The sequence below is a fragment of the Oncorhynchus masou genome, chromosome 3 (assembly GCF_036934945.1).
Source record: "Oncorhynchus masou masou isolate Uvic2021 chromosome 3, UVic_Omas_1.1, whole genome shotgun sequence".
In the NCBI taxonomy this organism is placed as follows: domain Eukaryota; kingdom Metazoa; phylum Chordata; class Actinopteri; order Salmoniformes; family Salmonidae; genus Oncorhynchus; species Oncorhynchus masou.
This window is the reverse complement of record NC_088214.1, coordinates 21,987,326-22,011,298: the sequence shown is the minus strand read 5'-3', so window position 1 is coordinate 22,011,298 and position 23,973 is coordinate 21,987,326. Positions and strand designations below refer to the sequence as shown.

Here is a 23,973-nt window from a genome sequence, read left to right as displayed (position 1 = left end):
AAAAGGGCACATTAAATCTGCTATATACATGGTGTCGTGAAGTTGGCCTGGAGGTAGGTTTATGACAGTCATAAATACCTCTTCCCCCTTTTCCTCTCTCTACCCTACTGATGTTAGATTTACAAACCATTTGGTTAACTTAGAGATTATGGGAACATCAGAAGGTGGGGGGAAATTAACTATATTCAGGTAATCCGACCAATTGAACATATGCGGTGGTACTTAATGAATATGATGTCATTTTGTTTGTCATCTGAGACCATCTTATCAATGATAAGATGACATAAACTCTACAGTGGAAAGTCTACACATCAGAGTTATCGGATTCACATGGAATTGTTGTTCAAATTAAATGTTTGAATATGAAATTATTCGTGATGGGATGAAATGTGATTTTAGCTTCTAAAATGTGAGATTTTGGGTTTTCATAAGGTTAGGGCTATGCTCAATCAGTGGCCCGCCCCTGTGAAGGGACATGGGCTATACAACTTTTCAAACACGCCTTCCTTTCCCTTCCTATGTAAAGCCTTGACGACAATGTAACCTCCTGTTCCGAGGATGTGAAGACGACAGTCCGATGTCAGAATGGTTCAGATAACTACAGAAAGAAGCCAACATCAGCGTGAGCTTTGGTTGCGAATGGCATGAACGTTGAACTCTTATTACTACAGAAGTGATACCTCCTAGCCGTTGAGTTAGCAACAGCAGCTGCAAATGCAGGTTAGGAAGGAACAGACAGAGTATCCCATCTACCACACAAACGACATTACTACAACGTATCCAATTTACCAGCAGAGACATTCTTCAAAGGACAAAGGACTCGGTTGAGGCAACACGGCCTTCCATCTACCACCAACCTACCGAAGCGCAGCTCAGAGTAAATATTTATTGCATTTTCCTCTTCCAAATGGGCGGTAATTTAGAATGCATAAGATTCTGTATTTACGATAGCACAGCTTCACCCTTTGTTCCTCAGTCTTTCCGCTCTTTCACACAAACTCAGCCCTTTTCTTTTGTGTAACCAGCTGTCATATCTGTTCTGCCCACTAGGGACGTTTTCCTTTATGACGTCATTTGTAATCAAGTTATGATTTAATTACGTGTATGTGTAATTCTGTGTGATTAGTTAGGTATTTAGTAAATAAATAATTAAACCCAATTTTGGATTGCTGATTCAACTTGTTAGCCAGGGTTTGTGCAGATAACCAAGAATTTACAACTTTCAGATGAGACTGAAATAAGATGACAATTAATATTGACTGCTATTGATATAAAATAGTACTAGGTCTTTAAGAGGTTATTCGGAAGATAACAGCTCTATAAATATTATTTTGTGGTCCCCGACTCTCTAGTTAATTACATTTACATGATTAGCATCAATCAGGTAATGTTAATCACGGAGTAATGATTTTATAGAATAGCATGTCATATCACTTAATCCGGCATAGCCAAAGACAAGGCAACAGAGTGTAAAAAACATTAGGAACACTTGCTCTTTCCATATCATATCACCAGGTTAACCAGGTTAATCCAGGTGACAGCTATGATCCCTTATTGATGTCTCTTGTTAAATCCACTTCAAATCTGTGTAGATGAAGGGGAGGAGACAGGGTAAAAGAAGGATTTTACAATTGAGACATGGATTGTGTATGTGTGGTGAATGGGCAAGACAAAAGATTTAAGTGCCTTTGAACGGGGTATGGTAGTAGGTGCAGGGCAAACCGGTTTGAGTGTCAAGAACTGCAACGCTGCTGGTTTTTCATGCTCAACAGTTTCCCATGTGTTTCAATAATGGTCCACCGCCCAAAGGAAATCCACCCACCTTGACACAACTGTGGGAAGCATTGGAGTCAACATGGGCCAGCATCCCTGTGGGATGCTTTCGACACCTTGTAGAATCCATGCCCCAACTAATTGAGGCTGCTCTGAAAGCAAAAGGGGTGCAACTCAATATTAGGAATGTGGTCCTCATGTTTTCTATAGTCAGTGTATAATATGCCTACCAAAGGAGGTTGGTGACATCTTAATTGGGGGGGATGGGCTCCTGGTAATGCCTGGACCAGAATCAGTGGAATGGTATCAAATAGCTGATGCCATTCAAATAGCTGATGCCATTCCAAACAGCTGATGCCATTCCAAATAGCTGATGCCATTCCAAATAGCTGATGCCATTCCAAACAGATGATGCCATTCCAAACAGCTGATTCCATTCCAAACAGCTGATTCCATTCCAAATATGCCATTCCAAAAAGATTGCCATTCCAAATAGCTGATTCCATTCCAAATAGCTGATGCCATTCCAAATAGCAGATGCCATTCCAAATAGCTGATGCCATTCCAAATAGCTGATGCCATTCCATTTGCTCTGTTCAAGACACTATTATGAGCCATCCTGGTCTCCGCCCTCTCCAGGTAGTAGAAGAAGGCCAGCTTGGCTACATTGTTCTGGCTTTCAGCAAGCTGGCAGACCCCAACTATGGTGGGCCCTCTCTGTCCTCCTCTGCAGGGGGATCTCTGGTGCCTGTCTCTCATGGCTGCTGGGCGTCTTGTCTGAGCTAAATAGAGGAAATACAGACAGTCAGACATGCATGCAGGCTATGTTACTCCTGGCAAGAGATGTTGATATACATTTGGATAATGGAGAAAATAAGAATTGATTTATTCCATCTGTCACCTGTTCCATTGCATCTTTGTTTGGAAAACTGAAGCGGCTTAATTGATTTATCGACTGTAGCCCAGAAGTCCACTATCTGCAGACCATAAACTACAAATCCCATAATGCTTCAAATAAATTCTGACCCCGTCCTAGGCAGACAGAAATGGCTCACATGCTGCAAGTGAACACAAATCTTAAGTGATCTTTTTTATTTTTTAAACTGCTATAATAAATGTAAAATATTATATTTTTTGTAAAGTGTCGGTGTTATGGTCACGTGATGAGGCCAAGTTTAGCGGGAAAGAAAACATGGCGAGCGAAGTAGTAGGTAGCGTTGCGGAGCCAGTACAATGTCCCGTTTGTTTTAAGGATTTCGCGGCGTCAGAAATCAATGCCCATCTGGACAGATGTTTGTTAAACGATGACAGTTGTCCGACATCAACCAGCAAAGACATGAACGGACCACCTCTCAAGAAACCTCGCATTTCTAGCGAAGCGTCTAGTCCAACAGTCAACACGACAGACTCGTCGGCGAGGAAAAGTATCGCGCCGCCCTCTCCAATTTTCAGGATGTTTCAGACCAACATAAATAAGGGTTCAGTTCAAAGTGAACGAAATACATTTTTATCGAATAAACCGATTGCCAGCACTGCTGTCAGCAAAGGAACGAAACGTCATTCACCGGACGAGATGGGGGCAGGTAAGGCGATGGGACAGTTTTGCATCGACCCCCCTGCATCGAACACACTGATAAAGACCCCGCGTGATACTACACCTGTGCGCGCACTGCTGAATATCGATAAGCCTCTGGCGGAGAAACTGCGACCAACCACGCTAGAGGAATATTTCGGCCAAAACAAAGTAGTAGGAGAACACACCCTTCTCAGGTCGCTGTTGGATTCTCAGGAGATACCGTCATTGATCCTATGGGGACCACCTGGATGTGGGAAGGTGTGGTGTTTTACTTTGTAAACATATACATATAATCTAGATTGTATTTCCATGTTGTAAACGAAAGTAACACGTGAGTGATGAAGTTTGTGACTGACGAGCAGAAGTTGTCATATGCTGAGGCAGTGAGGAAAGTAAAGGAAGATGGGTCAAAGGGGAGGGATCCTGAGAGGTGTGGTGTGAGTAGTAGATCTGTACCAGTACGGAGGGATAAACCAAGTGATATGTTTCAGTAAGACTGTAATTCTGGCATTTATAACAGTGGTTATCAACTGTCCTGCAGGGATGGAACATGCATTGCAGAAAATAGAGGTTGTGGTGGCAGCTGCAGAGAGGTAATTGGGTGTGCGAGGTTTGATGTCAGAAGAGGTACCGGGTGTGTTAAGTGGTGGTGGCTTATACTTTCAGGCTGTTGGCCTGAAGTAGGACTAAATAGATTTAACCCTTGTGTGGTGTTCATGTTTTTGTTATTCACCCAATGTTTGCGGGTCTGACGGACCCAAAACATTATTGGGTTTTTAAACAATACAGCCATAACAATTTATGTAAAATTACTTAATACTTAGATGTTGACTTGCATCAATTACAAGCAATACACCGTCATTGTAAATGAGAATTTGTTCTTAACTGACTTGCCTAGTTAAAGGTTAAATGTAAAAAATATCTGCTAGGTAATATGTATCAATTAAAGCACTATCATTATTTTAAAAATAAAATGTGATTTAAAAAAAAAAACACAAATGAAGGCTGGTCTACACACCACATGAGGGACAGAGTTTTGCTGTGTTTGTTGCAAATGTATTCCTTGCACTTGATGCATGTGTACTGTGTCTTCCTGTCCTTGGGTCCACGCACATCACAGCGCTTCTTCATGTTGCTACCGGCTGCAATCTAGAATGATGTAAATACTTAGTTCAGGAATTTTACTAACATCTCACTCACATATATAGTTACAGCAGGCCAAGGTAGAAGAGTCAGACACACATCAAATCACATTTTATTTGTCACATACACATGGTTAGCAGGTGTAGCGAAATGCTTGTGCTTCTAGTTCTGACCATGCAGTAATATCTAACCTCTAACAATTTCACAACAACTACATTATACACACAAGTGTAAAGGAATGTATAAGGATATGTACATAAAAAATATATTTGATTGCGTGATGGCCGAACGGCATAGGCAAGATGCAGTAGATGGTATAGAGTACAGTATATACATATGAGATGAGTAATGTAGGGTATGTAAACATTATATAAAGTGTCATTGTTTAAAGTGGCTAGTGATACATTTATTACATCAATTTTTCCATTATTAAAGTGGCTAGAGTTGAGTCAGTATGTTGGCAGCAGCCACTCAATGTTAGTGATGGCTGTTTAACATTCTGATGGCCTTGAGATTGAAAAACAGTTTCTGTCTCTTGGTCCCCGCATTGATGCTCCTGTACTGACCTCGCCTTCTGGATGATAGCGGGGTGAACAGGCAGTGGCTTGGGTGGTTGTTGTCCTTGATCTTTTTGGCCTTCCTGTGACATCGGGTGGTGTAGGTGTCCTGGAGTGCAGGGAGTTTGCCCCCGGTGATGCGTTGTGCCGATCTCACTATTCTCTGGAGAGCCCTGTGGTTGTGGGCGGAGCAGTTGCTGTACCAGGCGGTGATACAGCCTGACAGGATGCTCTCGATTGTGCATCTGTAAAAGTTTGTGAGTGTTTTTGGTGACAAGCCAAATTTCTTCAGCTTCCCAAGGTTGAAGAGGCGCCGCTGCGCCTTCTTCACGATGCTGTCTGTGTGGGTGGACCATTTCAGTTTGTCTGTGATGTGTACGCCGAGGAACTTATAACTTTCTACCCTCTCCACTACTGTCCCGTCAATGTGGATAAGGGGCTGCTCCCTCTGCTGTTTCCTGAGGTCCACGATCATCTCCTTTGTTTTGTTGACGTTGAGTGTGAGGTTATTTTCCTGACACCACACTCCGAGGGCCCTCACCTCCTTCCTGTAGGCCGTTTCGTCGTTGTTGGTAATCAAGCCTACCACTAGTGGCGGCTGCAAACTTGATGATTGAGTTGGAGGCGTGCATGGCCACTCAGTCGTGCGTGAACAGGGAGTACAGGAGAGGGCTCAGAACGCACCCTTGTGGGGCCCCATTAACTAATGGGTGGCATCCCTAAATCTAAATATTGCTGTAACATTGTACAACCTTCAATGTTAATTCTGGCAAATTAATTACGGTCTTTGTTAGGAATAAATGGTCTTCACACAGTTAGCAACGAGCCAGGCGGCCCAAACTGCTGCATATACCCTGACTGCTTGCACGGAACGCAAGAGAAGTGACAATTTCCCAAGTTAAAATAAATTCATGTTAGCAGGCAATATTATCTAAATATGCAGGCTTAAAAATATATACACTTGTGCAATGATTTTAAGAAAGGCATTGATGTTTATGGTTAGGTACACATTGGTGCAAAGACAGTGCTTTGTTTGCGAATGCGCTTGTTAAATCATCACCCGTTTGGCGAAGTAGGCCTCGATTTGATGAGAAATTAACAGGCACCGCATCGATTATATGCAACGCAGGACACGCTAGATAAACTAGTAATGTCATCAACCATGTGTAGTTAACTAGTGATTATGTTAAGATTGATTGTTTTTTACAAGATAAGTTTAATGCTAGCTAGCATCTTACCTTGGCTTCTTGCTGCACTCGTGTAACAGGTAGTCAGCCTGCCACACCGGCTCCTCGTGGAGTGCAATGTAAGGCAGGTGGTTAGAGCGTTGGACTAGTAACTGGAAGGTTGCAAGATCTAATCCCCGAGCTGACAAGGAACAAATCTGTCGTTCTGCCCCTGAACAGGCAGTTATCCCACCATTCCTAGGCCGCCATTGAAAATAAGAATTTGTTCTTAACTGACTTGCCTAGTTAAAGGTTTAAAAAAAAAAATTATGTTGAAGAATACCCGTAGGCGGCTACATTGCGCAAGTGGTCACCTGATGCTCCCAGAGAGATTCTCGCTTAAAATGCAGAGGTAGCCATTACTCCAATCGGTCCTACTGAAAAACTAATTGTCCCGGTTGATATATTATCGAATAGATATTTGGAAAAACACCGTGGGGATTGATTATTAACAACATTTCCCATGTTTCTGTCGATATTATGGAGCTAATTTGGAATATTTTTTGCAGTTTTTGTGACTGCAATTTCCGGGTGATTTCTCAGCCAAACGTGAAGAACAAACGAAGCTATTTCGCCTACAAAAATAATATTTTTGGAAAAAAGGAACATTTAAATGGGAGTCTCGTGAGTGAAAACATCCGAAGCGCATCAAAAGTAAACGATTTAATTTGATTGCTTTTCTGATTTCCGTGACCAAGTTACCTGCTGCTAGCTGGACAAAATGCTATGCTAGGCTATCGATAAACTTACACAAATGCTTGTCTAGCTTTGGATGTAAAGCATATTTTGAAAATATGAGATGACAGGGTGATTAACAAAAGGCTAAGTTATGTCTCAATATATTTCACTTGTGATTTTCATGAATAGGAATATTTTCTAGTAATATTTAAGTCCGTTGCGTTATGCTAATTAGTGTCAGATGATGACAACGGTAGAAAAGCGTAGAAAAATCATAATCGGTCGACCTCTAATCTATATCCACAGTAAAACGAGTCCTATATCAACATAACCTGAAAGGCCGCTCAGCAAGGAAGAAGCCACTGCTCCAAAACCGCCATAAAAAAGCCTACCGTTTGCAGCTGCACATGGGGACAAAGATTATACTTTTTGGAGAAATGTCCTCTGGTCTGATGAAACAAAAATAGAACTGTTTGGCTATAATGACCATTGTTGTGTTTGGAGGAAAACGGGGGAGACTTGCAAGCCAAAGAACCCTATCCCAACCGTGGGGCATGGGGGTGGCAGCATCATGTTGTGAGGGTGCTTTGCTGCAGGAGGGACTGGTGCACTTCACAAAATAGATGGCATCATGAGGAAAGAAAATTATGTGGATATATTGAAGCAACATCTCAAGACATCAGTCAGGAAGTTAAAGCTTGGTCGCAAATGGGTCTTCCAAATGGACAATGACCCCAAGCATATTTCCAAAGTTGTAGCAAAGTTGTTGGCTTAAGGACAACAAAGTCAAGGTATTGGAGTGGCCATCACAACGCCCTGACCTCAATCCTATAGAAAACTTGTGAGCAGAACTGAAAAAGCATGTGAGAGCAAGGAGGCCAACAAACCTGACTCAACCTGACTCACCAGCTCTGTCATGAGGAATTGGCCAAAATTCACCCAACTTGGATGGCTACCCAAAACATTTTACCCAAGTTAAACAATTTAAAATCAATGCTAACAAATACTTATTGATTGTATGTAAACTTCTGACCCACTGGGAATGTGGGGTGGCTTATTGTCAGTCTCGTCCTCTTCCTCCAACTCCCTGTCAGACTCTGAATTGACAGGGACAAAATTCATGATTTTCCGAAGTGGAAGATGCTTCTTTCACACTAGCTTCTCTCTCTGCTATAAAAATGTATAAGGCCCTCTGAGCAGAGATAATTTTTGCCATACTGATTGTGTTAAGTAGCCACATATGCAAAGCTATTTATTTGTTGTGTCCCTCCCCCAATTTGCACCTGGTTGGGGTAGAGTGTGGGGAAATAATATTTACAATGTATTAAAATAATATATTGTAATAACATTGTGCATGTTCTCACAAGACATTGTGTAGTTTCACACACAACAAAGGGTAAAGAGTGAGAAAAAGAGGGAGACAGGCAGGGAAACAGACATTTTCTTGGTGCTATGTTGAAACAGCAGGCACAGGGAGGAGGAAAACCGATTGAAGGCACACAGCAAACATTTTTGTTTAATTTTTACTTGTTTTCACCCACACACACACTTTCCCACACTTTTATTACCCTCAGGTCCAGTGGACCTGAACACCACATATGTAATATAAATGTGTAGGGGAGTGCACAGTGTGAAAATGTGTTATTTTACATGTTCTTCACAGAAAATTAGCCAAGGTCAATGAGTCTCAGTTTGAAAAAAGTATTAATTGTATCATTTTTCTTTTAGTTAACATTGAAAATGGGCCCACAGACCCAAACACCACACAGGGGTTAAATAGTGGAGTATGATATATTTATGTTTTATTTTTTTGTGAGTGTTGTGTTAGATGGTAGGGTATTTTAAAAAGATGCTTTTTTTTCAGCAAAGTATTATGGAGTTGTATTCCAGTCTGGTAGGTGACGGTAATGCAACATTTATTGGATGCCAACCACAGGTGAAATTCATTGAAGAAGAAGTGGGACTGACAACAGCAGCAACAGCAACTTCTCATATCAGCATCAGCGCTGTTTTCTTTTAGACCAGACCAATTAGAGTTGCTCAGTTGCAGCTTGTTAGAAAAATAATCTATAAAGCAGACAAATATTGATTTCAACCAACCATCCCCCTGAGGTCGTCGTTGCTCAAGAACACGAGACCCCTGTGGGCAGGGAAGACCTTGCAGCAGCCTTGGAATGTAACAATAGGGCATATGCCCAGTGCCTACATAACGATACGCCTAAAGATAAGGCCATTTCTGCAGTTTTTTGATGATGATTGACTGAGTTCATGTGATTATTGCAATGCCCACGGATGGCAGTCACATAATTGGAACTGCTTGAAATTCTCCCATTAGGCCTAGATACTGTATAGTGACTGGCTGGAGTCTTGCGTTATCTGCACTGTTAACGCCATAATAGGCCTCAGCTACCTCTGACTTGACTGGCCACCATAACAGCATGCCTCTTAACACTTTCCCTTTCTCGCTGACTCTTTGTCAGCCCCCTGGTGTCATGGGTCAGTTTTCATGAGATTTATGGAGCTGGACTCCAGGATTTACAGTGGAGGCTAGATGTATGAATTTGTCTTCAGGGTCTTCTAGGCAGGGACCAGGGGACTTGGTTCCATCTGTGGATTATAGGGACTGGAAAATACATTATAGGCCTATAAAATACAGATGGAAATGCTGTGACAGTGGCATGCAGCAGGATCAGTAGATGCATGGTTTTAGGTGCCTGCCTGCATTCCCAAGGATTTAATGAAGAAACATAAGTTTCACATAGGGCCCCACACATAAGAGGGAATCATGTTATATATCTATCTTCATCATTAGTAGTAATCATATTTTGAACGAGACAAGTATTCACAGGTACTCGCTTTCTTCAGATGGATAAGAATTCTAAGAATTAGATATGGTGTCATTATGAACTCTTACGTTTTATGTATCTCTGTCCTCCCTTCCAGACCACCCTGGCCCACATCATAGCCAGCGGCAATAAGAAGAGGGGCACGGCCCGCTTCGTTTCTCTCTCTGCCACCAGCACATCCACCAATGAGGTGCGAGAGGTTATTAAGCAGGCCCAGAATGAGTTAAAACTGATGAAGAGGAAGACCATCCTCTTTATAGATGAGATCCATCGCTTCAACAAGTCACAACAGGTAATAACAACCAAAGTGCTCCAGCCAATAAGAAGAATTGGGCTCAGGTTTCAGCCAATACTAATGACAAAGGGTAAAGGATATCACTCCAAGATGCAAATTCCAATGATGACATTTATTTTTCTGAAAATATGTAGGTCTAATTTCACTCATCTTATGTCTTATCACATTTTTTCATAATGAGTAGTGTACTCCATGGAGTTGTAGGCCAAATTATTTAGTTGCCCTTGCCTAGCTACAGCCACACATTTGTCAGAAATCTCTGTACACTTATGATTGGCTATCATGCTAGTCTTGTCTGTGCGGTCTCAACCACACTAGTATAGGAATGTCCATCCCATGATCCCAAAATAAAGACTTAATTCCCTCAAACAATACCCAATATCCACCCTCTTTTTATCTACCACAGATTCTTGGAAAGATTCATAGATTTTTAGAGTAGCATCTCAATCAGATTCCCTGAAGCCATTTGAGAGAGATTGTTTGCATAATTCTGCTATTAGAATATGGTATCACATCACCTAACTAGCCAAGATAATGCCTCAGATTTATGTTGAATGTTAGTGGCCATTCTTTTCTTTCACAACTCCACACCATTGTGTAACAGTACCCACACACCATTGTAGTAACATGGTGTGTACTTAATCTGCATCTGTGGTCCACATCCCTGACCAGTACATATCGACTAAAACATATTTAGTTCTAAATGTAACATAATGGATGAGTGCTGAATGATTAACTGAAATTTCTGTTATTTTTTGTTGTTTTTCTGACAACTAATTTACCAACTTTGGTTCAAATATATGAATTCCATTTTGTTCTGTTTTTCAAGAGATAAATCAGATCCAGCCTGAACTGTCCGATGTAGTTGTAGTTTCCAACAGGCCAATATTCTACATTGTTTAGCACAGAAAACATGGTAATTAACTACAATGAGCATAACGCATTGAGCCAACTACTTGTCCGGTCTGTATGTGGCAGACACCGAGACGGAGAGAAGAGACATAGCGCTCGATCAAGAGCGATCGAGAGTAGTTGCTTCGCAAGGTATCTCTACTTCTCAATACATGATCTAAGTGATTTATCTTTGGTATTTAGCAGTCAAAAGTATACCTTTAGTAAGAACTACTGAGATAGTGATTTTGTCAGACAGCGTAGGCATCAGCTCTATAGAGATGGGATGATGACTTGGAATGAAAAAAAGTCATCCAATGTATTATACACAACTGAAATATTTTATTAAAGTAATGTGAGTAAATGATGGTTAGTAAGTGATAAGCAGTAAGAGCAGTGACTACCATCATGGGGCTTTATTAATTATCTTATTCTTATTCTGTGTTACAACATTCAACCCACATAATGCATGGTGCAGTTAATGTCTTTAAAAAAAAGTTAGATTCGAACCGAAACCGAACCAACCTCATAAAGAACTAATCGCTCAGCACTATAATGGACAGATGGGTTTTGATAGAAAATCCGATCTGAAATAATTGCTTCATACAGCATGCCACAATTGTTTTAATATACCTACAAAGTTTAACAAACTATAGTAACAATAACATAGTAAACAAGTATCACTCTGAAAATAGCAATAAATATCCTTCTTATCAGTTACTGTCTTCATTTTGTGTAGTATAATATGAAGGACTCACTGTGGCACAGGACGACCCTTTTATAGGGGAGGCAGGGTAGCCAAGTGGTTAGAGCGTTGGACTAGTAACCGGAAGGTTTCCTAGGCCGTCATTGAAAATAAGAATATGTTCTTAACTGACTTGCCTGGTTAAATAAAGGTAAAATTAAAATAAATAAATACTGTGTCTGTGTAAATTCTGATAACAATTAACAGGCAGTTAGAGCCAGCGCCGACTCTCTACACCGTGCTCGGGCTAAAGCGGTGCTAAGAGGGAAAACATAGCCATCATAGCACATGCGTGAGATAGATTTGTATTTTAACCATGTACCCTATAATGCTTTTACACAGCTACCCTATTAAACCAATGTACAGTGAGGTATAGTGCCAATGGTATTTCATGCACAGGTAATCAAAGCCTTGTGACTCACCCTTGATATTGAACCACTTTTGGGATGCTCAACACCTTCTTCTCTTTTCTTCACATGTCTCTCTTCACTCTCTTTCTATGTCTCTTGTTGTCTGCCTGTATGTAGGATACCTTCCTCCCTCATGTGGAGTGTGGGACAGTGACTCTGATCGGGGCAACCACGGAGAACCCTTCGTTCCAGGTGAACGCGGCTCTGCTCAGCAGGTGCAGGGTCCTGGTTCTGGACAAGCTGTCTGTGGAGGCAATGGGGTTGATCCTGCTCAGAGCCGTTGCTACGCTGGGGATCAGTGTACTGGGAGAAGATCTTAACGACCGCGTAGATCAAGACGAGTTAGACCCAACCGAGCTCAGATCAGAGTAAGTAGCTAATACCCCTCCTCTCGGAATGAGCGCCTTGTTATCACGGAACGTGCCGTGGAGACACGTCATCCTTAAGTCTGTGATTCCTGAACCCTGATTGGTCGAGGGGGACGTCCTCTCTCTACTCTGTGCCCACCTTAAAATGTTTTCCTTTAGGTAATTTATGGCCTGGCAGGCCTGACTATAGGCAGACAGCCCTGGCAGTTGTGTTCTCTCTCCTTTTTCTCGTCCCTCTCTCTCTCCTCCCTCTTCCTCTTTTTCTCTCTCCTTTCTCTCTCCTCCCTCTTCCTCTTTTTCTCTCCCTTTCTCTCTTCTCTCTCACTCACTCGCTCTCCTTTCTCTTTTTCTCTCTTGGAGAAAATATCCTTTCTATTTTATTCAGCTTTGTTCAATTGTATTCTTCATATTATAAAATAATATACTATAATGCCATGGAATTCTAAACACATTTTGTCTGCTAAATGAACTAGTAACCTCTCGCTCTCCTTTTTCTCTCTCTCCTTTCTCTCCTCTATCTATTTCTCACTCTGTTGACAGAGATGGAGGGGAGTGTGTCGGTATAGCCTAGCCTGTTTAAGTGAGACAGTTGTTAACTGAGCCCTCATCTGCTGCCAGCAGATTTAACAGTGTACCAGATTCATGGCAGAAAGCCTTCATGGTCAACATGGGTGTGATTGAGTGGTGGTGGTGATTGAGCTAACATTAGATGTTATATTTGTGTTTAAAGATCTTGGTACAGGTGCAAGCCATGGAGTGAAATGCTCTTTGGTTGTGTACAGATCTTTACACTCAGGTGGACCAACCCTTTCTATTACATCACATCTTTACATCCTATCTTGTTCTGTCAAATTTATCAAACTGTACATTTGCTCCAAGGAACATTTTAAACCAGACATTTTCCACACTGCATCAGCAAAAATATGGTCTCAGCCCTGGCTTTCCTCTCTCACCCCTATCAAATTAAAAAGGGGCTATCGTCTTGTCTGGAGTCCAAGCCAAGGGAGGAGACAGGCATGTTTGGCTGTATGTTTCACAGGAAGGTCCCACTGGGACAGCTAGATGAGACTAGTTTAGTATGTGCCCTCCCTTATCACCCTCCTCACATCATTTAATTGTATGCCAAAAGTCATGAATAGAATTGAAAGGTTGGTAGGATATCCAATGAGCTGTTGGTGTCACATAGCTATGGCATGCGGTTCAGATGTCACACTTAGTGGCTTAAATGTCAACATTTAAACAGTATATTTTATTCATCTACCCTCAGGTATTTACTATATAGATCTATTGTTTCATTTAGGCTCATGGATCAGAATCAGCACACTGGTACCAAGGGCTGTGGTGGTCACAACATTTTGTCAGTCTGTGATTGTCAAGCAAATAACTGCCAGGTACCAGTATGGATTCCAAATGTAGCCTACAAGCCACTGAACTTTGAAACATCTATATTTTTAAAGTCGAATAAATCCATGCCTACACCTTCACAATATAACCATTTTTTATTTTATTTTAGATAGGTCTAAAGAAACATGTAGTCTATTTCAGAAGAACAGAATAGGATACTCAGATGTCCTTATGTTAGGTCCTGATCTGGCTATGTCATATGGCTGTGGGCTACACTAGTTCATTTCGCAGACAATATTTGCTTTGAGTTTTGTGGCATTATTTTAGATTTTATAGTATGAAGAATGCAATTGAACAAATCTGTATAAAATAGAAACGATTTGAGGGAGAGCACACATGTGGCTATTCTGTGTTGTGGTTATCAAAGAAATAGGTTCTCCTATATGCTTCATTTAGAGGTATTAATGTAACTGTAGTTGTTCTACAAACATTGGGTTATATGTTTAGATTTGCAATACATTCTAAGACTGCATGATGCGACTAATGATGATATGAAAAAAGTTGCTTGAAAGGCTTGAGCTCTGCTTAGTTTTTTTGCACCGGCTGTACACACTTCATCAGTCTCTCATTCACAATTTGACAAGCACTTGATAATGCCTCAAATGTCCTGGCGGCATCCCCTTTGTGTGGATGTAATGCCCCCTAAAAAATCCCATGGCTTTTGCGGCCAGTGGCTGTTGTGCCTTTGGGCTGAATATAATACTTATAATTCCCTTCTCCCTGAGTGCTGCGCGCTCTGAAGCACCTCAATCACATGGCTCTCCATCACCTGATCGGGTCTTTCCCACAAGCTAAAAGTGAAGACCGCACATCGGGACGCAACTGCGCGTGTCCTTATCCAATTCCGAGGTGTCCACATTTACTGTCCACATTTACTTTTCATCAGCCAACAAGATGAGTAGGCCTAACGAACAGAAAAGGCACTAGCCTATGTCAATCTACACTATGTCTATCCCCCATAGTCCTAAAGTTGATCTATTCTGTGCAATAAATAATTATTACAAACATAGTCTGGGACAGTTGTGGGACGTGATTGATCCCAAATTAATACAACCATTAGCATTAAAAAAAATCGTTTTTACGCAATGAGGCTGATGCCACAGATCAGAACATTTAGCTTAAAATGTTGATGAACTATTAGGCTATTTCTTCACATTCTAATCGCAGCAATGTGCACACGGCAGTAGGCTGTAAGAGCGAATGTTCTATTAGCAGGAAAACACATTATCAAAAGTGACCGCAAATGCAATTATGCATGTTTCTTGCCTTACGCTAGGCATCATTCAAAAGTGATAATATATAATTCACAAGTGATTGGCTAATATTGTCACCCATCAGACAATTCTTTATTTAATCTTGTCTTTACATAAACCAAATAATATATGTGTGATATTTGTTTTGATTTAGAATGGACCATTGTCATGTCTCGAGATAGATATATGCACTTAATAATACGGTCCCTGTAACGGTAACCCTACCTGTACCTCATATTATTAGAAAGATGAACTTCATAAATCAACTTGATAGATGATTACACATGTCGACTAGAATTTATGCCAAATTAAATGGATACATTTAGTTATGATTAGGTTTCTGGAGGCCACTCAAACTGAAATTCTAGTCAAGAATGATGCGTTTTTCAGGTGGCAAGTCCCTGGCATGGTGGGTTAGGTTTGAGTTATGTGGATCAGTATGAAGGGGGTCGGTATCTGTAACAAGAGACGTTTACATGTCCTGACCCACTTGGAGCTGGTGGAGGGTGTTTGCATCGCCCCGGGGACCCAGGGGCCACGTTCCACTCTCCCCGTTAGTTCTCATGTTGTCACAGGACTGTCGGCTCAACACTGTCCTGACTGTCTAACCTGACACCCAGACCAGAAGAACACTCAGGCTAACTTCTCTCCAGCTCCTGCAATGACATTATCACCCAGGCCAAGTCCAATAAAGATGCTCCCCTGCTGACTCCATAATGTGGTTTTTGGTAAGGATGTGTTTATTTGTCACCTTAGTGGCCAATAGGGCTGTGAATTACCAGAGCTCTCACGTTACGATATTATCACAATACTTAGGTGCCGAAGCAATATGTATTACGATTCTATATGTATTGCGATTCAGTACTGTAATTTTATTTTGGTGCCGGTTCAGCCAACTAGAGCAAAAATAATATTGTGATATTGTCAAAACAATACGATATATCTGCCTGATATGTAACTATCACATTTTTTTTGTTCATTTTTTTTGTTCCATCACTAGTGGCCAAGTCGACCAAGTCTCTGTTGTGTACTTGTTTTAGAGATGGGATTATTTGAGAACGACACATGGTATTAGACCAGATGCTGGTACAAGGACACTTCCCATCATGCCTTGGCTAAATTGAAGAGGGCCCCTCGTGTGGGTCTGGTTTATATCACCATACAGGGAGGGGGGGCCTGCCGCTGTGAGAGGGTCTCGAAGTGTGGCGCCGTACCGGTTGCTTTTCATCAGGGTCGAATGATTAGGTAGTTGGCTGGGGGATCTGGAGGATCATCCAAAAACCATAGCACCCTGTTTGCAGGATTCAAATTCTGAGCAGCAAGGTCTCTATTTGATGTTGGATGAAAACGCTTCTATGTGCAGTATCGCAAAAAGACACAGTTATTGCCACTTTTCTCTGTGCCATTTAGGCCTAATATAATCGGAGCTAAACATTTCTTATTTCTTATTATTGAATGTGTTTCCTTTTTCATGTTTTGTAGACCAAAGGTCTATATTGAGCAGAAGGCTCTGGACACCATAGCCCACCTGTGTGACGGCGACGCCCGGGCGGGGCTCAACGGACTCCAGCTGGCTGTCCAGGCCCGGGTGGGTGCAGCCCGTCCTGGCCAATCAGGATCTGGCAGTACCCCACATGACATTGTGGTGCAGGAGGAGCATGTGAAGGAGGGCCTTCAGAGGTCCCATATCCTCTACGACAAAGCAGGTGAGTCCAATGGCTCAACAGAAAAGAGTATAGGAGTCGCACACCTATCATACTAACAGGTGCATGGAGAACAACTGTACACTAAATTGAAACTCCAGCATACTGATGATCTTGATGCTCCTCAATGGTTCAACCATAACATTAGAGTGCATTATTTTCAATTGATTCAGCTGTAGTCAGTGGACATTTGACATTTTTCTAGGACGTTCTTTTACACTGCCCCTCACTGGACTGACAGACATTTAAAAATTTAGATGACAAATGATGTTACTTGTCATGATTCAATTTGGTAATTACAGAGTGGTGACATCCTGTCTGGTTGACTCCACAGCAGCAGCCCAGAGATAATAACCCAAGCAGCCTGTCTGTCAGCTCATGGGAATGGACCTGTGAATAGTTTAGGTGTATTTCAGAGGTCTCTTGTGAAATGGTGAATGTGCTGGTCCTATTGGTAGAGCTAACTTCCCTTTTGCTCTGAGTCTGAGATATGCAGCCAGATCCAGCCAAAGAACACTTTGCCCTCTAATACGTATAGTAGACTCTTTCAATATGCCCAACATTAGCTGACTCAGGCCAGATGGCTCTAATTAGGTTAAAACCCTCAGACAGTGACTGTACAGGTGATGTCACCGTGGTGCCAGCCTGCCAAGTGCTATTGTGGCTCACTGCCCTTGATTGATGCTTTAGAAGCATGGACTGGTTGTTGTCAGCGTCATCTTACTGGAATCAATGAATATCCAGAATATGATAGCCAGAGGACACTTAGGAGATTGATAGACTCCTTGGTGTGGTCGTAGAGTATGTAGTACCCGTCATAACTCTTATATTATGTGCATTAGTGTCTGAAAAGTCAAGGTGAAGGGACTTGATCCCAGTCTCTTTTAACCTCTGGTTCTCAGCTTTACTTTTTCTGTCAACCTCAGTGGAGGATGGGTAGAGGAGTCTTCTCAAAATTCCTGGTATTTTCCCTCTCAACACTTCCCTGTCAAACTTCTCAGGATTTTACTAGTAAATGGATCAACCACTTCAAACATGCCATAGAGTGTATGGCTCTTTTGCAAATGAGAGGATAAATGGGTTTTTAGGGGGATCCTGGGGACCCTTTGACTCTGGCTGCTGCTGCCAACACACCACCAGGGACAGAGTGCTGTCTGCCACGCGCTTGAAAAGTTTGTGCCAGCTGGCGTGGCAATTTATTATGAGACCCCCTGAGCTCCATCATCCTCCATGGCCTGGTTGATTTACAGGACGCCTGCCTTGTTTCCGTGTGTCCTATTTTGGGTGCTGAAGGAGGCCTCCAGGTGGATGAAGCCTTATCCAAAATAGCTGTGTCAACACACTAATGCCTCGGGGGGTGGGCTAATGCCTCGGGAGGTGGGCTAATGCCTCGGGAGGTGGGCTAATGCCTCGGGAGTGGGATGGGATATGGAGGGTTGAGCACCTGAGTGACAAATGAGACATAGGTTCGAATTAGGACGGCTGTCTCATAATGGGACATTGCCCACTGGAAGCAAGGGATAGACCCTCACGAGCTTGGTCCCAGACTTAGTGCTGTCTTGTCAACTTAGTGCTGTCTTGTCAACTCATATGGTCATTGTCACACCTTACAATGATGCTAAGACGGGTCAAACAGACAGGACCAGGCTAGAACATCACCACAATGGTGGGTTAATTGGTCTGGGGAGACTGAGGCCTCCAGAGAGAATCCAGAACCTAATTAAGCCTATGGGGTTAAAGGAGCAAGCCAAATTTAAAATCTAACTGGAATTTCCTCTGAAGATGCCCCAGAAATGATTAATGTACAACTATACAGCAGGAACACAAATATAGCCTAGACCCTGCCCAGCAGCCTCTTAAATGTTATGTCAACTAGCTAGACATCCAGGATAGATGGTTTTACCAGCTATAGGCCTAACTCTACATTTACTCTATTTAATGTTTTGTCATAAAAAAAACAGTGATGAAATTCATTCACATCATTGCATGTAGACTAATCTCAGTTACCCGGAAGTAAAATTATTTCGCAAAAGTTTGTAATTTCCTGTTTTACATTTGGAAGGGAATGCCGATAACAATTGCGATTACCTTGTGTGTATAGAAGGTAGCAAAGTCTCCTCACTCGCAAACGAAAACCATTATCCTCACACAGGCTTGACAACCCACGCACCAGTTTAAGCTCACCGCCTTTGCCCAATCCTGATTTCTCCAAATAATCCATGCCAAAAACCCCAAACCAGGAACTACTGCTGCTTGTGGTCACATTCTATGTGAGCCTTGACAGATTCTCGTTGTTTCATGTTCATGAGAATCTGTCCACAAGCGATGACATGTAGACTTCCATCACTATTCTGTTGTGTGAACTGAATCTGATGCTGCTCTATTAAGTTTTGTTAGTGTGAAAGATATATTGATGAAGCAATTTTTTTATCTATGAAACTTAAAAACAAATGACTTGTGTCAAGCAGGCATTGGTCTGGATTTGTTTCTAAGCCCTCTACAGTTAACCAGTAACTTCTGTGTATTATTCTTTGCCTTGGAAAGCCGCCAGTGAAGCTCTGGCCAATTTCAGCCTCATGTCACTCTGAGCAGCAACTATCTCTGATTGATTGATGGATGGAATGTGGGTGTGGACTGGAGGGAGATGGATGGAAACCGTAGGGGCAGCTTGGCAACACACACTCCCCTCCCATGGATCACTAGGGATCAGAAGAAGAAAATACTTTCTTTTTTTCTTTACAGATAGGCTACTTTGAGCATTTGATTGAATTTTGACAGGAGAGCCAGATGGGGCAAGGGTTTGTACTTTTAGGACTATTTCATTGTTTACATTGTGCCCCAAAAAATCATAATAGTATTTGAACCCAGGTCTGCCAGTCCAGGGAGAAACATTATAAGAAACATATGGCCTTATGTGTAACTAAAACAAGACAATCATTTGTATTATTTATATATTTTTGGGTCCCTTATTTTTCTTCATCCCCACCCCACCTTAAAACCCCTTCCCTCCCCTCCTTTTGTCCACTACATTATATGTACACTACATGACCAAAAGTATGTGGACACCAACTCCTCGAAACGTCTCATTCCAAAAATCATGGGTATTAATATGAGGGTGCCAAGTTGAAAGTCACTGAGTTCTTCAGTAATTCTACAGCCATTCTACTGCCAATTTTTGTCTATGGGGATTGCATGTATTTGTGCTTGATTTTATACACCTGTCAGCAACGGGTGTGGCTGAAATAGCCGAATCCACTAATTTGAAGGGGCGTCCACATACTTTTGTATATAGTGTATTTCTATGCATTTCTATTTCTCTCTAGATCTATATGGTCATTTTCCCACCCATCCAACCCTACTTTGTTGTTTGTTACATAAAGGTGAAGAGCACTATAACTGCATCTCAGCGCTGCACAAATCAATGAGGGGCTCCCACGAGAACGCTTCCCTCTACTGGTTGTGCCGCATGCTGGAGGGAGGAGAGGACCCCTTGTACGTGGCTCGGAGACTAGTCCGCTTCTCTAGTGAAGACGTGGGTGTGTGATGCGTCTCTGTTTACATCAAACCATTGTTTTAATCAGTTATTGACCCAATTACATGAACCATTGCATTGGCGCAACCTCAGAAAACACTGTAAGGAGGAGAATGTGCTTTTTATAAAAACATGTTGGTCAAGCACTAATTACCTGTACCAAAATATTATGTCAACAAACATGATCTAGCGTCTTTGTTATCATCCCAGACTAATCTTATTTTTGCCCTGACATTTGTATGCAGAGTCTATTTTTTGTTGGTCTGCACCTGTCAGAGCCATGGAAGGAGTCTTCCCTTACAACTCAAAGGCCTAGACAAGGTTATGGTGTGTTCTGACTGGATGTCCTGTCCCTTTTGTTCAGGCATGGCAGATCCCTCCGCCCTTCCTCAGGCTGTATCTGCCTTCCAGGCCTGCCACTTCATCGGGATGCCAGAGTGTGAGGTGAGACTTAAATCTTGTCACCAAGGGCAACCAAGAGTTGTCCTTACATCTGCTTCTGTTAAATATCAGCTCTTTGTTATGTTGTGGATACAATAAAGAGAGACATTGGATTTTACCTGAGGAACTCCTTATTTTCTGACCACAGCATCCGGTATGCCTTTTGATATTTGGCCATATCAAAACGCTAATAAAGGTAATTCTCCCTCTACTCCCTTTCCTCCCCTCGCTCCTTCCTTCCCTCCCACCCTCAGGTGATCTTGGCTCAGTGTGTGGTGTACCTGGCCAGGGCTCCTAAGTCGGTAGAAATCTACAAGGCGTACGGTAACGTGAAGGCCAGTCTGAGGAACCATAAGGGCCCCCTACCCTCTGTTCCCCTGCACCTTCGCAACGCCCCCACCAAGCTCATGAAGGACCTGGGCTACGCTGAGGGCTACAAGTACAACCCTGCCTTCAGTGCCCCTGTGGAGCAGGACTACCTGCCTGAGGAGCTCCGGGGAATGGACTTCTTCACCTGGAAGCCCTCTGACCTGTAACCTTTGAGGTTGACCCATGACCTCTGGCATCTGAGGTGAAGGTTACTGTGAGGGTTATAATGCTAAAGATCCATTTTTGTGCTATGTGGACCTCTGAAAATGCTGCTGGATCTAACACGAATAGAACACTTAAGTATAAGACCAATTTTGAGTTCAATGATATCACTTTGTTAAATAAATGTAATCTTGTATTGTAGATTGTTACCATTATGTTGATATATTATGTTCAATAGACTTATAAATAAACAGAGGGACAGTAATTAGCACCTTTTCTATTATAATAAATGTTATCATCTAGGACTTACACTGAGTGTACACAAAATTAGAAACACCTTCCTAATATTGAGTTTCACCCCAATTTGCCCTCAGAACAGCCTCAATTAATAAGGGCATGGACTCTACAAGTTGTTGAAAGCATTCCACAGGGATGCTGGCCCTGTGATGTTGACTTCAATGCTTCCCACATTTGTGTCAAGTTGTCTGGATTTCCTCTGGGTGCTGGACCATTCTTGATACACACAGGAAACTGTTGAGTGTGAATAACACCGCAGCGTTGCAGTTCTTGACAGACTCAAACTGGTGCTCCTGGCACCTACTACCATACCCCGTTCAAAGACACTTAAATCGTTTCTTGCCCAAATGTCCCTCTGAATAGCGTACCCAATCTATCAGTCTCAATTGTCTCAAGGCTTAAAAATCTTTATTTAACTTGTTTCCTCCCCTTCATCTACACTGATTGAAGTGGATTTAACAAGTGACATAAATAAGGGATTATAGCTTTCACCTGGTCAGTCTGTGATGGAAAGACCATGTTCCTAATGTTTTGTCCACTCAGTGTATATGGGAGGTTTATTCAGTTTTGAGCCATTGTCTGCAAATGAAAGATAAATGACATTAAAGGTAATCTCATGCATTACCACTTGTTTTACACCAACTCACTTAACCATCCATGTGTTGCACCAGTTCTGCTGCACCATGGTACAGTCAGTTAATCCCAACAAGGTCTCAGGTGCCATTATTTCAACTATGTGATCTTATTCAGCAGCTACACAGCCTAGGCCTGAGGCCTCGTAAATGATGAGTCCTGACTCACCTGACTGATCCAGGGAATTAAAGATCCACCGTGGGTGAAGACAGTAGGTTTTTGGGTGGTGTTGCAGCCTTTACCATTCACAGAGCTGGTAACCCCCCTGGATGTACCACCTACCATCTCTACCCTGACAGTTCAGGTGCCCACCTGAGTAACCCTGGGGAGACGCAAGAAGACCAGGGTGGAGGACATGGAAAGATGCAAGTAGCCACATTGAAAATAATCTGAAGTATGTCTGATGCTACTGCATGCATAAATCAAACAAATGTACTGTACATTGTTAATAGTTGAGATAATAACATCTAGAATGTTTGACTAAAACAATTTCAAACTTTGCTTACATTTGTATATGATCGTGTGTGTCTCTTATGTTAACACTGTCTGCCATTCCTTATTCAGCTGCATATCTATGAAAGTGACTCAGGTTAGTCACTCTTCCCAATGACACAGTGGTGATGTCTCTAAAAAAGTTTACAGACCTATTTTTATTGGAAACAGTTTGCACTATACTGTATGTCTGAGCAAATCATGAGGTCCTTGTATGGCTCTTTCTTACCCACAGAAGACAATTATAATTTCAGTCAGGATGGCAGATCATCTTTTCCACTATGATGGACTGCTCATAGCCTTCCTCTGTCTTCATGTCATGCTCTACCAGGATCAGTCTGTACATGTGCAACCTGGATCAGAACAGATGAGAAAGACATCCAGAAATCATATTGTATTTTGAATTCAAGTTAATGTTTCTACACTGAACATAAAGTAAAGTGTTGGTCCCATATTTCTTGAACTGAAATGAAAGATCCCAGAAAAGTTCAAAAAGCTTATTTCTATAAAATGTGCACAAATTGTGAGCATTTCTCCTTTGCCAAGATAATCCATCCAGGTGTGGCATATCAAGAAGTTGATTGAACAACATGATCAGTACACAGGTGCACCTGGTGCTGGGGACAATAAAAGGCCACTCTAAAATGTGCAGTTTTGTCACACAACACAATGCCACAGATGTTTTGAGGGAGTGTGCAATTGGCATGCTGAATGCAGGAATGTCCATCAGAGCTGTTGCCAGAGAAATGAATGTACATTTTTCTACTATAAGCTGCCCTCCAATGTTGTTTTAGAGAATTTGGCAGTACGTCCAATCAGCCTCATAACCGCAGACCATGTGTAACCACGTCAGGCCAGGACCTCCACATCCCACTTCTTCACCTGCGGAATCATCTGAGACCAGCCACCCGGACAGCTGATGAAACTGGGGGTTTGCACAACCAAACAATTTCTGCACAGACTTCCAGAAACCGTCTCAGGGAAGCTCATCTGCCTGCTCGTCATCCTCAACAGGGTCTTGACCTATCTGCAGTTTGACGTCATAGCTGACTTCTGTGGGCAAATGCTCACCTTCGATGGCTGCTGGAGAAGTGTGCTCTTCACGGATGAATCCCCATTTCAACTGTACCGGGCAGACCGCGTGTATGGCGTTGTGTGGGCGAGTGGTTTGATGATGTC

General features: G+C 42.2%; 1 protein-coding gene across 2 annotated transcripts; it reads left to right on the top strand.

Annotated features, from left to right (window-relative positions):
• Window positions 1-2,869: 2,869 nt before the first annotated feature.
• On the top strand, window positions 2,870-22,290 carry wrnip1 (WRN helicase interacting protein 1). Of its 2 annotated transcripts, none has more exons than XM_064935357.1 (7): window positions 2,870-3,607; window positions 9,897-10,091; window positions 12,258-12,508; window positions 16,648-16,871; window positions 20,249-20,400; window positions 20,765-20,844; window positions 21,096-21,233. In XM_064935357.1, the coding sequence occupies exons 1-7, from the start codon at window positions 2,966-2,968 to the stop codon at window positions 21,097-21,099; spliced, it is 1,548 nt and encodes a 515-aa protein (XP_064791429.1). In that variant the 5' UTR covers window positions 2,870-2,965; the 3' UTR covers window positions 21,100-21,233. The 2 variants fall into 2 exon arrangements, with proteins under 2 accessions (XP_064791429.1, XP_064791419.1); XM_064935347.1 differs by having other exon boundaries at window positions 2,872-3,607; window positions 20,249-20,404; window positions 21,096-22,290.
• The last annotated feature ends 1,683 nt before the right edge of the window (window positions 22,291-23,973 follow it).

What these genes read in the sequence shown, in the direction of transcription:
- wrnip1 (XM_064935347.1), top strand. Translation starts at nt 2,966, where the DNA reads ATGGCGAGCGAAGTAGTAGGTAGCGTTGCGGAGCCAGTACAATGTCCC. An exon ending in GACCACCTGGATGTGGGAAG is followed by an intron (nt 3,608 to 9,896) that starts GTGTGGTGTTTT and finishes CCTCCCTTCCAG; the next exon opens with ACCACCCTGGCCCACATCAT. An exon ending in TCGGGATGCCAGAGTGTGAG is followed by an intron (nt 20,845 to 21,095) that starts GTGAGACTTAAA and finishes TCCCACCCTCAG; the next exon opens with GTGATCTTGGCTCAGTGTGT.